Source organism: Abramis brama, assembly GCF_963993115.1.
Source record: "Abramis brama genome assembly, chromosome: 8".
NCBI lineage: Eukaryota > Metazoa > Chordata > Actinopteri > Cypriniformes > Leuciscidae > Abramis > Abramis brama.
In genome coordinates, this window is record NC_139970.1 from 37,327,988 (window position 1) to 37,340,911 (window position 12,924).

General features: G+C 36.4%; 1 protein-coding gene across 2 annotated transcripts in view; it reads right to left on the reverse strand.

The window, feature by feature from the left end:
• The window catches only part of ttn.1 (titin, tandem duplicate 1), a 138,479-nt gene that overhangs the window by 83,952 nt on the left and 41,603 nt on the right, over nucleotides 1-12,924 (reverse strand). Inside the window, exons 59-80 of one of the 2 annotated variants that reach the window (XM_084122515.1) lie at nucleotides 12,343-12,789; nucleotides 12,106-12,192; nucleotides 11,026-11,664; nucleotides 10,511-10,597; nucleotides 10,025-10,111; nucleotides 9,767-9,850; nucleotides 8,281-8,325; nucleotides 6,115-7,875; nucleotides 5,591-5,641; nucleotides 5,027-5,422; nucleotides 4,615-4,887; nucleotides 4,244-4,519; nucleotides 4,003-4,142; nucleotides 3,481-3,607; nucleotides 3,110-3,376; nucleotides 2,612-2,878; nucleotides 2,179-2,442; nucleotides 1,929-2,068; nucleotides 1,688-1,814; nucleotides 1,272-1,538; nucleotides 907-1,173; nucleotides 53-319 (exon numbers count right to left, since the gene is read on the reverse strand). In XM_084122515.1, the coding sequence (XP_083978641.1) occupies nucleotides 53-319; nucleotides 907-1,173; nucleotides 1,272-1,538; nucleotides 1,688-1,814; nucleotides 1,929-2,068; nucleotides 2,179-2,442; nucleotides 2,612-2,878; nucleotides 3,110-3,376; nucleotides 3,481-3,607; nucleotides 4,003-4,142; nucleotides 4,244-4,519; nucleotides 4,615-4,887; nucleotides 5,027-5,422; nucleotides 5,591-5,641; nucleotides 6,115-7,875; nucleotides 8,281-8,325; nucleotides 9,767-9,850; nucleotides 10,025-10,111; nucleotides 10,511-10,597; nucleotides 11,026-11,664; nucleotides 12,106-12,192; nucleotides 12,343-12,789 (6,366 nt within the window). The remainder of the gene's footprint in view (nucleotides 1-52; nucleotides 320-906; nucleotides 1,174-1,271; nucleotides 1,539-1,687; nucleotides 1,815-1,928; nucleotides 2,069-2,178; nucleotides 2,443-2,611; nucleotides 2,879-3,109; nucleotides 3,377-3,480; nucleotides 3,608-4,002; nucleotides 4,143-4,243; nucleotides 4,520-4,614; nucleotides 4,888-5,026; nucleotides 5,423-5,590; nucleotides 5,642-6,114; nucleotides 7,876-8,280; nucleotides 8,326-9,766; nucleotides 9,851-10,024; nucleotides 10,112-10,510; nucleotides 10,598-11,025; nucleotides 11,665-12,105; nucleotides 12,193-12,342; nucleotides 12,790-12,924) is intronic. The other variant, XM_084122516.1, reaches the window with a different exon arrangement.

The following is a 12,924-nucleotide window of genomic DNA, read 5'->3' on the forward strand; positions in this document are numbered from 1 at the left end:
ATCAATCTATATATGGATGAATTAAAAAAAAATACATTAAAAGGATACATACCTTCAATGTTAAGCTTGGCTGTTGTTTTGTCAGAGCCGCAGTCACAAACGTAATCCCCAATGTTGGCCTTCTCTGCCTTCTTTACTGTCAGGATACGTTTCTTTCCATCAGCCTTGATGAGGACATTCTTAGAGGGAGTGATCTCCTTGCCATCTTTGAACCATTTCACCTGAGCAGATGATTTGCTCATTTCGCACATTAGGACAACCTCATCCTTCTCAACTGCAGTGTAGTCCTGCAACTTGGTGGTAAAGTAGGCTTCTCCCTCTGTTGATATAGAAAAGAACATGAAATGTTCAACATGTTTTACCAATATACAAAAATGTCTACGTAAGGGATGTAAAGCAAAATGAACCTATATAGAATGATGAAGACCCCCTTTTTCCTATGGACTAGTTTGCCAACATCTTTAGCTTCCTCTATTTTAAGATCTCTGTTATCCACCTCGTATTTCTTGTTGCTTGTTCTTTTGAGTGAGGTTTTAATTTTTCTTACTTTAGATGAGCATTCCTGAGCTTCTAGTCATCTATCAAATTGTTTATGCTTACCATTAAATTAATACTGAAAACCTCAGATGGCAATTTTCACTGAAGTTTGAAGAAGAAGTTTTGAGAGAAACAAATCACAAGATGGCACTAGTTAGCTATTGTAACTTGTACTGGTAAAAATGTAAAAGAGACTGCAGAGTGACACAATAGCTATTGAAGCAGCACCAGTTTACTGTCATGAATGATAGCCAAATATACTGTTCAGTGGTGATTATACAAAAGTGTTTGACCTCTTAATGCCACAACTGACCCATTAGAATCAAGTTTCAAAAGATGCATGTATTTGGAAACATTATAAACACTTACCAAGTACAGTGAGCATTGCTTCAGAGCTTTTCCCAAGAGCCTCAACTTTAATGAGAGATGTGTCATCAATAGACACCTCTTTGAAGGACAGAGTATGGATCTTGCCATCCTCGGACATGTGCACCACTTTGCTTGGATGCAAACGCACGTCATTCTTGTACCAGGTGACTTGAACCTTCTCATGAGAGAGTTCGATCCTGAATTCTGCAGTCTCGCGCTCCTTAACGGTGACATCTTTAATGGGTCTGACAAACTCAAGACGGATGCCTGAGAGGAACAATAAATGCAGATCAGAAAAGGTTTGAAAGGAAATAAGAATACTGTGCATCATATACTGATTCTCATAACAAAAATCTTTTTATTACCCTGAATAACAAGTTTGGCAGACGTTCTCTTGTCCTCAGCCTCAAACATGTACTTAGCCTCATCCTCGTACGCAGCAGATTTGACAACTAGAATATGCCTTTTCCCCTCTGCGAGGATTTCAATCTTTTCATCAGCCTTCAACTCCTGAGATCCCTTAAGCCAACGGATGACCTTAGCCTCTCTTGACAATTCAATTTCAAATCTTGCATCATCTTTCTCATAGACTTGTACATCGCTCAAAGGCATGACAAAAGAAATGGGCAAATCTATGATAAAGGTGCACAGAAAGATTAAATAGTACAGGAAGAATTTACATTAAATACATTTTCAATAATATATATATAAATATAATATAACCTATATACCTATATATAACCTAAATAAATATAACCTAAAACATTATATTTTACACTACCTTTCACTTTAAGATTTGCAGAACACTTTGCATTCGCTCCCTGGAAGGTAACCTCTCCAGACTGGGAAACTTTGCAGTTGTAGAGTGTTAATGTATGTTTTGCACCATCCTCAATAACCTCAACATCCTGTTAACAAAAAGCACATAAGGAAAAATATTGTTAGTATTTTGCAAGATGTCTGTTAGAAAGATGATTTAATTTATTTGTTAATTTATTTATTAATGATGCAACTTTGCTTACAGGTGAAGGAGATAATACTTCGCCCTTCAGTTTCCATTGGCCATGGACATCATCTTCAGAGATTTCCACCTCAAAACGTGCTGTCTCACCATCAAAGAGCTCAACGCCATATATGGGTCGCACCACTTTGATGTCACGAGCTGGAATTCCATCAATTTTTTTTAGAGCAAAATCAACAAATAAAACCCCATCACGCCCCTGAAAAGTTGCAATGTTTTTACATTTTAAGAATATAACCTTAATTACTGACCTTCAATGTTCAAGTTTGCTGAAGACTTGTCTGTTCCACAGTCGCAAACATATAATCCTTTTTCTTTGTTCTCAACTTTCTTAAGATTGAGGATTCTTCGTTTGCCTTCAACTTTCATGGTAACCATCTTGGAGGCTTTAATTTCAATTTCATTGTGGAACCATTTCACAGGAACATCTCTACTGAGCTCGCAGTCAAATGTGACTTCATCTTTCTCGACTGCAGTGAAATCTTGTAACTTGACAGTGAAATATGCATCACCCTCTGTAAAAACAGGTTGCTGTGTTAATAATATTCAGAAACTAAAATATAATGAGTAACACTTTACACAAAAGGTTTTGTTGTGTGTGTGTGTGTGTGGGGGGGGGGGGGGGGGGGGAAGACAAGATTAGTTGATCAAATAAATGTAAGGGTAAAATAAAGGTAAAATTACCTATTACCAGCAGCTTAGCCATTGTGGATATTCCCTTAGCCTCTGCTTTTATTAGGCAAGTATCATCTAGTGATACTTCCTTAATTTCTAGTGTATGCTTCACTCCCACCACGCTGGTGAACACGGTTCTGCTCGGATGCACTTTTATTTCATTTTTGTACCATGTCACGGCAACATTCTCATGAGAAAGCTCAAGCTCAAATACAGCCGTTTTACCTTCCTTCACAGTTAGGTCCTTTAATGTTGAGGTGAAGTTCAGCCTCATACCTATGACATTTGTTCAGTGCATAACAAATTAACTATGGGTGCAAAAAAATGTATATACTATAAACTTGGAAAATGGGTGAATTTATTAGTGAATTTATTAGATTATTATGAAAGGTTTTTGTTTACTATTTACTATTTGTTAGACTACTCATTAATAAACACCCTTGTTAAATTTTGTCACAAAGCATTTTGACCAACACTTCACTAACCAAGATAATAACTAAGACTTACCCTCTACCATCAGTTTTGCTTTTGATGATTTGCCCAAGACCTCAATACTGTATTCTCCCTCATCCTCAAAGCCACAGTTATTAACAATAAGTATGTGTTTCTTTCCGTCATCAATGATTTCATACTTGTTTCCTTGTGTAACAATATCAGAACCCTTAAGCCAAATCACTTTAGGCACATCCTTATTGATGGAGCATTCAAACTTTGCCTGTTTCATTTCATGCACAGTAACGTCCTTCAATGGGACTGTGAATTCCATTTCCAACTCTGGTAGGTAAGAATGTACATTGTCCATATCGTCACTCATCTGCATTTGTAAATGTTAATTTTTACTTTTTTATGCTGTATAAAAACATTCATTGTTTTCTTACCTTTGATTGTGAGCATAGCACTTGTCACAGCATTCAGAGCTTGGTATGTAACTTCACCAGCCTGATCAAGCTGAACATTTTTGATAGAAAGGAATCGTTTGGTTCCCTCAGATCTGATGTCACATGTCTAAAAAAGAAGAAAATTGTGAATCAGCAAAATTGCCGAACAATGTGCTTTAAAAAAGCAGAACAGTATTTTGTGTAAATGTAAAATAGTATTTTGTGTAAATATCTGTTTAATTGAATTTGATTTAATTGAATCGTCACCCTAATTGACAGATGAAGAATGCTTTTTTTTTTAATAATTCATCTGATAGTTATCCAAAAAGATATCACCCCCTTAAATAGCTTTAAGTGTTTTTTTTGTTTGTTTGTTTTTAGTAGCTTTTATTGTAGCTAACTACATCTCAAAATGGTGAGCTTGGCAATTTATAGCTTTTAGCCAGGGAAGCCACAGTTTCAAAGTAGTTTCCCCAGAACTGGGAATGATTAATTTTGTAGCATTCTTGAATAAGGTCTTACCGGTGATCTTGTCAGAACCTGCCCTCTAAGTTTCCATTCTCCAGGCACATCATCTTCTGAAATTTCAGTGTCAAAGTTGGCCTCTGTTTTCTCAACCACCTCCACACTAGCAAGAGGCTTCAAGATCTCAGCTTCACGTTCTGAATAGAGATTAAAAGGTTTATATACAACATTTTAAGATGGATATATAAGCAGAAATCAACACTTCTCCTCAGTTGTTGTTTTGTTTGTTTTTACATACCTCCAAGTGTTAGTTTTGCTACGTATCTGCGGCCTTCAACCTCCACAGCATATTCAGCAACGTCATCAGGCTGGGCATTTTTGACCGTAAGAGTGATCTCTTTACCCTCCTTCTTCACCTCAGTTTTATCAGTAGGCTCATTAGGAATTTCATCATTACCCTTGTACCACTTCCAGTTAGGTGTGTCTTTGAAGAGCTCGCCCTTAAATGTAGCAGTGGCTTTGGGTTTCACATGCTGGTCTCGCAAAGGTTTCACTAACCAGTCTCTTACAATTTCTGTTGAATACAGACATGGGTAAATTCATACCAGCTCTAAATTTAACAAAGACATTAAAGTAAAAAAATAAAACAAATTAAAATCAAATACATACCGATAACCTTGACATTAGTTTGAGTTTTTATGTTTTCACACTCGCATGAGTAAGCACCAGCATCATCTTCTTCGTTCGCGTCCTGGATTGTGATGGCACGCTGTAGTCCAATAACGTTGATTTGAATTTTGCCCGGAATTTCCTTGATCTCTTTTCCATTCTTTTTCCAGACCACATCTTTGTCCTTGCTCAACTCACAGGTCAAATACATTGGCTGCCCCTTAAGCACGGAGGTCTCTTCTTCCAGATTCTTTGTGAATTTCACAGGTAATTCTATATGAGATGAAAGAAGAAATGCTACTTTAACAATCATACATTATTAGTACCAACATATTAACATTAATTTACTTTTTATTTGACTTTTAATCTTTAATTGAATAGAAATGCTTTGAGGGATAGCAGTCACAAATACCTTCTACAACAAGTTTAGCTGTTGAGGTCTTCTCTTTGTTGCCCAGCTTTGCAACACATGTGTACTCTCCAGTGTCTGAAAGCTGTACATCAATGATTTGCAGTTTGCGGTCTTTGCCATCAGATGTGAATTTGTGCTTTGGACTCTCTCTTAGATTGCTTCCATCTTTCATCCAGGTGGTGATAGCCGTAGATGGAGAGATCTGGCACTCAAATATAGCTGAGGAGCCGATTGACTCAGCCTCCTGCAACACAATGTCCTGGAGCTCCTTCACAAATTTCAAGGGGACCGCTTTGAGCTGGAAACCAAATGGTGAATCTCCAGGAGGCTTGTCACCTCCACCACCAGGTTTCCCTCTACCCCTTCCACCATCACCAGGAGAAGGAGTTTGTCTTGCTACAATAAAAAGAAAAAAAATATTAAATATTAAATATTTAGTTATTTCATTATGGGGAAGTGTAATTTCAAATTATACATACATGAATTCAAAAAGAACAAAAACAAACACTTGCAATGTAAAATGATAAATGCATATTATGAATGTACAGTATATTATGAACGTACGTCTTAGTCCTCTGCCTCTGCCTGGAGCTGGCTCCTCTTTTGGTTTTCCATCTGTTTGAAATATTGTTATACTAAGCAAGGCTTGAAATGGTAAAAACACAAAGGTCTGAAATGTTTGGTTGATAAATTATATATACCTTATATAATATATGTGAGCGGATTAATTAGACAATAAAACACAGTTTGACAAATTTGAACAAAGTTTGAAAAACACAGCCCAGGACAAATGACACCCACAACAAAAATTACAAATGAAGACGAAGGAATGAAAATGATACTGACAAACAGTTTTAAGACAGAACAGACACACAACATTTTATCAAGAGTTCTTGATCAATCAAGAACGAAAGAACGAACGAATCAAGGGAAGGACAAACATCAAACATCAAAGACAATTGAACACTTGAAAAAAGAAGACACTTGTTAAAGGGTTATAATGAAGGTTGGGTTGAGTGGATATTATTTGGAACGACTGTAGGGAGCCATGAGATACCAATGGTAAGCTTTTGGTGATACCATCTCACCTTTCTTGTCACCCATTCCTGGGGTTTCAATGGCCCCATCCTCCAAAATGTCATCAAAGGTTTCGGATCCATAACTGTCCCTAGGAGCAAGTTCCCATCCCCAGGTTTCTTCTTCTTCATCATCCACCGCCTCATGAACTACCTCTTCTTGCTGTGTAGGAATCTTTTGTAGATGCAGCACGCTTGGAGACAAATCCTTCACCACTGGCACTTTGTCTTCACTTGTTTTCAAAGGAGGATCCTGAGTAGTCTTTACTTCTTTGGGGGAAACTGTCTTTGAGACCTTCTTCAGGATTACAGACTCAAGTGAATCTTTTGGTGAAATCTTCTTGGGTGATTTTGCACTAGACTTTCTTTCCATTGGAATGGATTCAGTGGGTTTAGATTTTGGTATCTCTGCTTTTGGTGAAGGTGTCTTTTTCAGCTCTTCTGTTTTTATTCCCTCCATTTCCTTTGGTGGACAAACAATCTTTTTTGACATTGCTGGCTTATTATCATCATCTTTTGGACTCTTTTTTGTCAGTGAAGTGACTTGAGGACTAGGTTTATCTACCTTTGGTGAAGTAATTTTCTCTGCAATTATTTTTCCTTTTACGGGTTTCAGTGATACCTCTTCTTTTTTTGCTTCATCCTTTGGAATAATTCCACGCTTTTTAGTTATTGCCTTCTCTTCCTTGGGACATTCCTGTGTTGTCTTTTCTGGAGTAGTAGTAGTAGTAGTCATCATGGGGAGATGCTCATGAGGTGACTCTAGCTTTTTGATCTTTTCAGGCTCTTCATATGTTTTTTCACTTTTTCCGGGTTCTTTTACCGGGATGTGAGGTTCCTTCAGGATATGATGTGTTTCCGGCCTCTCTGGATGCTTAATATCTACAGGCTTTTTCTCTTTTTGTTCTTGATTAACCTTTTCAGGGGTTACATCAGCATGAGATTCTTTGGAAAATGGTTTCAGTGTCACAGTTTCTGGCTCCTCATCCTGTGGTAGAATTCTGTTTGATTTCTTTGGAAATTTATCATGTTCCTTGGAGATTTCATCTTTAGCCACAGCAGGTTTTGGCATTACGGATTCTTTAGCTGTTTGATCTGTAAGCGTCACTTCTATCTTCTTTGAAACAGGTTCATCCTTTATGAGTCTTTCATGTTTCTGGACACCAATACTATCTTCACTCTTCTTTATGTTGCTGTCTTTCTGTGGATCTACAACAGCTTTATCCGATTTTACAGTTTCCTGTTCTTTCTCAGTAGATATTGATTTGGTTACCTTTTTCAGACTTGGCTGTGGTATCAAGGGTTCCCCTTCCATTGTAATTTTAGTTTCTTGTTCACCCGTATTTTCTACACATCTTCCTCCTATTTCAGGAGTAATCACTTTCTGCTCCCACACATTCTTGTACTGTTCTATCTTCTTTCCCTCCCCCTTTGATATTTTGTCTGTTTTTGTGGCAGTTTCATATGACCAAGTATCTTTTGTGACTTCATGACTGCTGGTGAGTTTGACTTCATTAACAGCCTTTGAATTCACCATCTCCTCTCCAACTATTTCAGCTTTCTCAACTTTCTGGAGAAGTTGTCCTGCTTCTTTTGGTGGTTCTTCATGCTGAATCTTCTTGACTACCTCAAGTGATATAACTTCCTGATCTTCCTGATGTTCTTTTGATCTTCTGATAACTTTCTTTATGGTTGGCATTTCCAATTGTTCCTCTTCCTTGACGTAAATTTTACTCTTTCGTTTAAGAAGTGCTTGTGTAGTGCTAGTTGTTTCTGAGGCGATAAATGTCACAATATCACATGACATGGACAGTACAATCAGCATGACATAAGACACCTGTACACATATCACACAGAAGGGTTGAAGCTAAAGTCATCAGTGTAACCTTCATGGAAAACTATTCACTTTTTTTATGAGGAATTATAATGTAGGAATTAAGATTAAATTAACATCAACCCTAATAAATAGCACTGACCCAAACTGTACAGCACAAAAATATAGAAAAAATATAGCAAGAAAAAATAACAACAAAAAAATAAGCAAACAAAAATGAGACAAAACAAACATAACAACAAGCAGACATATAAAATGTGATGCCTGAATAACTGATTTTAATATGTTTGATAATTAAACCTTGGAAGATTAATTTATGCCATTTAGGTCACACAGTAACATACCTTTGGGAGCAGGTCCAGGAGCTGTAACAGGGCCCTTGACTGCATCTGTTTCAGAGATCATTTCAGATTAAACAGATACCAACACACATACAAGTCAGAATGAGAATGCCTGAAGCGCGCACAGTGCTGCACACACAGTTTTAGCATTGCTAACTTGACATTCTAGCCATCCATCATCAAACTAAAATGCAGTCAACTAAACATAAAAGTTACACTGCTCAATTTAAATGGTCCGCTGTAAAATCAGTGTGCCCAGCGCCCAACCAAACACATTTTTGCGCAAATGAAGGATGCTGTTTTACGTGGATATTGGAACACGAGTGAAATACAAAGGATTGTTTATATAATAATAGTTTAGCAACCAAAATGTTACATGGCAAATACAGAAACATATTTTGAATTCTTGCCGAATGAGAGAGGTGAGCCCATTGTTTATAATGAATGCCACTATAGCCTAATTTGTGTTTTATTTTATAGTTTAATACATAATTTATAGCTACTTATTTTTCATTCTTGTTCTGTTTCTAAATACCATTAAATTTGAAGAATTTGTTGTGGAGTGAGGGGAAAATAGTCTAGTTTATAGTGTTTATAATGTTTGTAAATGTTTCGTTTTATTTACCGGTATTTAATATACTACTGTAAATATAAATTAATATATTTGATTGCAATTAACGAGGTTAATGGGTGTATTTTAGAGTAAGATCAATTTCTCTTTCATGAGATTACTTCCTCTTCTTGGTCGGGTTTCTTTTCTCCATGTTGTAAACTCTAAGGGCGAGGCTTCTAAACCATGAATTTTTAGGGACGTGATATACAAATGACACATTTATCGCCACATTTATCAACATACGATCATTCGTATGATGGGATTGGCATTTGGCAGCATACGAATGTATCAAATCACACGTCAACCCTGTCGTAAGATTATTTCTGCACTGGGATCTGCACTCGTTTCTACGTTACAAATGGAAATGTTTATAATATTATACCCTGCTGCTCTTTTCTACTCAATGAAAGTAAATGGTGACCATGGCTGTTACATTTTCAGAAATTCACTTCAATTTCAGTCTTTTCTTTAGATCATATGGCTTTATAAAACTATGAATATAAATACATATCAAGTCATATAGACTACTTAAATGAGGCAATTTTGTGTCAGTATTTTCTGGAACTTGACAGTCCTTGGTTCCTATCCCCTATCATGGTATAGAATACAATAGCTTAGACATTCTACTAAACATCTCCATTGAAGTTTCATGGAAGAAAGAAAGTCATGCAACTCACATCCATAATTGATTAAGAAACATAAAAACTATGTCAAATTTAGTATTTTAAGACAAACATGTAAAAACATGACAAGATGTAAAGGATACTTTAAAAAGTAGAATGCACAAACTAAAGACCACAAAGACACATTAAAAACACAAGGGAACACCAACAACAATAACAATTGATACAGAAGACATGAAAACAGAGACTCTACCTGTGGGTGGAGAGACTTTCTGTTCAATTGGAGTTGCTGTTGGCTTTGGTGCCACAGGAGATGGTTCCTTTTCAATAGTTGGCTCTTTAAATAAAATAATACCACAATCACAACCAAAAATAGTGAAGACAAAGATGGAATAAGATGTTATTTAAATGGACAAGGAGGACATTTAAAGTTAAACACAAATAAGAACAATCATACATCATACCAAAGACTATAGGACCAGCAAAAAATTGCCAGTTTTGCTTTAAATACCTTTTGGAGGATATATTGTTTTATGTTCTACTGGAGCCACAGTTGGCCTTGGTACTTCAGGAGCTGGTTTCTTTTCAACAATTGGCTCTTTAAATAAAACAATGCCATAATCACAAACAATAAAAACAAAGATAAGATAAAAGACAAGGACCATGTAAAGATCATTAGACTAACAAAACAAAGAAAACACATAACAAAGACTGACAAACAGACCAGAAAATAGTTCTACCACAATGTGACTTTGAATAACTTTTAAAGGAGGCATTTTCTGTTTAACTGGAGCCACACTTGACTCCGGTGCCTCAGGTTTCCTTTCAACAGCTGGCTCTTTAATTAAAACAATACCATAATAATAATCCAAAATAATAAAGGCACATGTGGAAAAATGTGTAATTGGACTGGTCAAAGAACATTTAAACATGATGACAAAAGAATATATGAAACAAACATTATCAAAGAAGTGTTTCTTCCAGTTTTGCTGTATACCTTTTGATGGAGGAAATATTTTCTGTTCAACTGGAGCCACAGTTGGCTTTGGGACTTCCGGTTCAGGTTTCTTTACTAATTCCGGTTCTTAAAATAAAAGTAAGCCATGATCACAATCAAGAAATAGACCCTGAACATTTACAGATGAGCATACAGACACATTTTAACATACTGAACAAAGAACTGAAGAGTAATAGCACCAAATCTCCCAGCCTTTTAAGTACTATTTGTAGGTGAAACAACTTTTGACACAGGAGCTGTAACAGCCTGGGTCTTCTTGTCTGGTGAAACAACTTTTGACACAGGAGCTGTAACAGCCTGGGTCTTCTTGTCTAATTAAGAACTATAACATATTCAAGATACAAGAAGCTAAAGATGCAAAAAATGCAAGCACATGACTTTTAAGACATTAAGAAAACCACAATTGCCTTTTCGGCAAATACATGAAGGCAAATAATTCAAGTAAAGATTGCAATATACCAGTTGAGGCATTTGCTGAAGATTATAAGGTTTACCTCTTTCAAGTACTTTACGCATTTCCTTCAACTTAGTTCCATTTTCTTTTGGTTTTACTAATGGTGTTATCTCTGGTGATATCTGAGGGGTTTCCTCCTGTGATCTGTTGTTTTCATGAACAGACTGTTGTAAGTGAATATACTCATTCTTGTGAACTTCTATTTCTCTCTGAATGGCCATCTCTTTTCTGGGGGTGTCTTCTCTCTTTTGTAGAGGCATATCTTCCGTTTTTATCTTTTCATCTGGCATTATTTCTTGACTTCTCAGTGACGACTCAATGCTAAATATCACCACAGCTTCTGGAGAAGTTTCAATGTTCTCAATAAGCATTTCTTGCTTTGATGAGGTTCTCTCGGGTATCTCCTTTATTTGTATCAGCTCAAAAGAAGATTCTAGCTTCCGGGAAACCTCTGTTTCAACTATTTTCAAATCTTCAGGAGCTAATTCTCTACTGTGATGACACACATCCATCCTTACAATATGTTCTTGAAGAGACAAAATTTCCTCAGGTTGATGAGGCATGCTTTCACTCTCTTCCGCAATTTCCTCCTTCAAAAACATTTCCTCCATGTAAATCTTCTGAGTTGCTTCCACTGTGTAGGGAATTTGGTCAATTTTCTCTTCAGAAGCTGCAAAGACTTTAAAGATTAAAGATTTTCAAGATTGCACCATGCAACGGTGGTAGAAGAGTTTTCAACAAAACATGCATACCAACATGAAACATCAAAGGGTATGTTAACATATTTCCATACTTTAATCTAGAAAGGATAATTTGTTATAAAAGAGAAAGGATCTTAAAATATCATTAGTTTAGGGATAATCTTTATTTTGGCAGTACAGTCAAAATGCAACTCTTTTCTCTGGCTTGGGTTATTGAAGGTTCTTTAAACTTATTTACCTCATAGCAGATTAATATATATTAATAATATAAAATAATATTTTCCAGCTAACTATGATTAAAATGTTAATAATGGTTACCCACTGTAAATAGTGGGACATCTGTTTTTTGTACCACAAACAGATCTAGTAATGCAGAGATACAAATTTAATTTGTATATACTACGACCAACCAAGCATACCTTTGGCTAGGGGCATCTCAGTCTCCATTTTAGCTTTAGTCACAGGCTTTTTCTCAGATGGTAGTTCAGCAGTCTTTACTTCAACCGCTTTGTAGATATAAAAATGTTACCAGACAAAGAACAACACATTAAGAAGAGTAAATAAGATCAGCAACACTTTTAAGAGAGTTTGTACTGATTGCTACCCCATTATTGCAGGGCATATTTAAAGAGCTTAATATGAAGATTTAATGATACCTTTCTCTGGATGACCCTCCTTTTTGTGGGCAAGTGCTGGCTCACTGATTTTAGGGGTTGGTTCACTCATTGGTGGCACTTGCTTTTTAGCTTGATCTGCTTGCAGTAACTCTGAAGGTTTAGGGGAAGTTTCAACGTTTCTGACTGATTCTGCTTGGGAAACTTCTCGGGAAGGTGGTTTTCTTGGTTCAACTATAACTTTTGGTGGTGCTGATGTGACTTCTTGTTTTCTAATTGGCTCAGGAGGCTGGCTTTGTGTAGGTTTAAACTGTCTAGCTGGCTCTACACTTGATGGGTCAGAGAGGACAGGCAAATGATCTTTGATAGATTCTTCTTGTAGTATTGTAGAGGCTTCTTTCTTTGGTGGCTCAGCAGCAACAAGTGCAGGTTCTGGTTTTCTATCTAGCTTTACTTTTGGTGCTTCTATTTCCTTCATCTCCACAAGAGCTTCAAAAGAACACATATGTGTTATACAGTGTAATATCATAAAAAGATATGCATTCACAGTAGAATGCAGAAGATCGTATAATAAAAAGAATCAATTAGTAGATCAGGAGAAGAGTTACACATGCATTCCAAGAG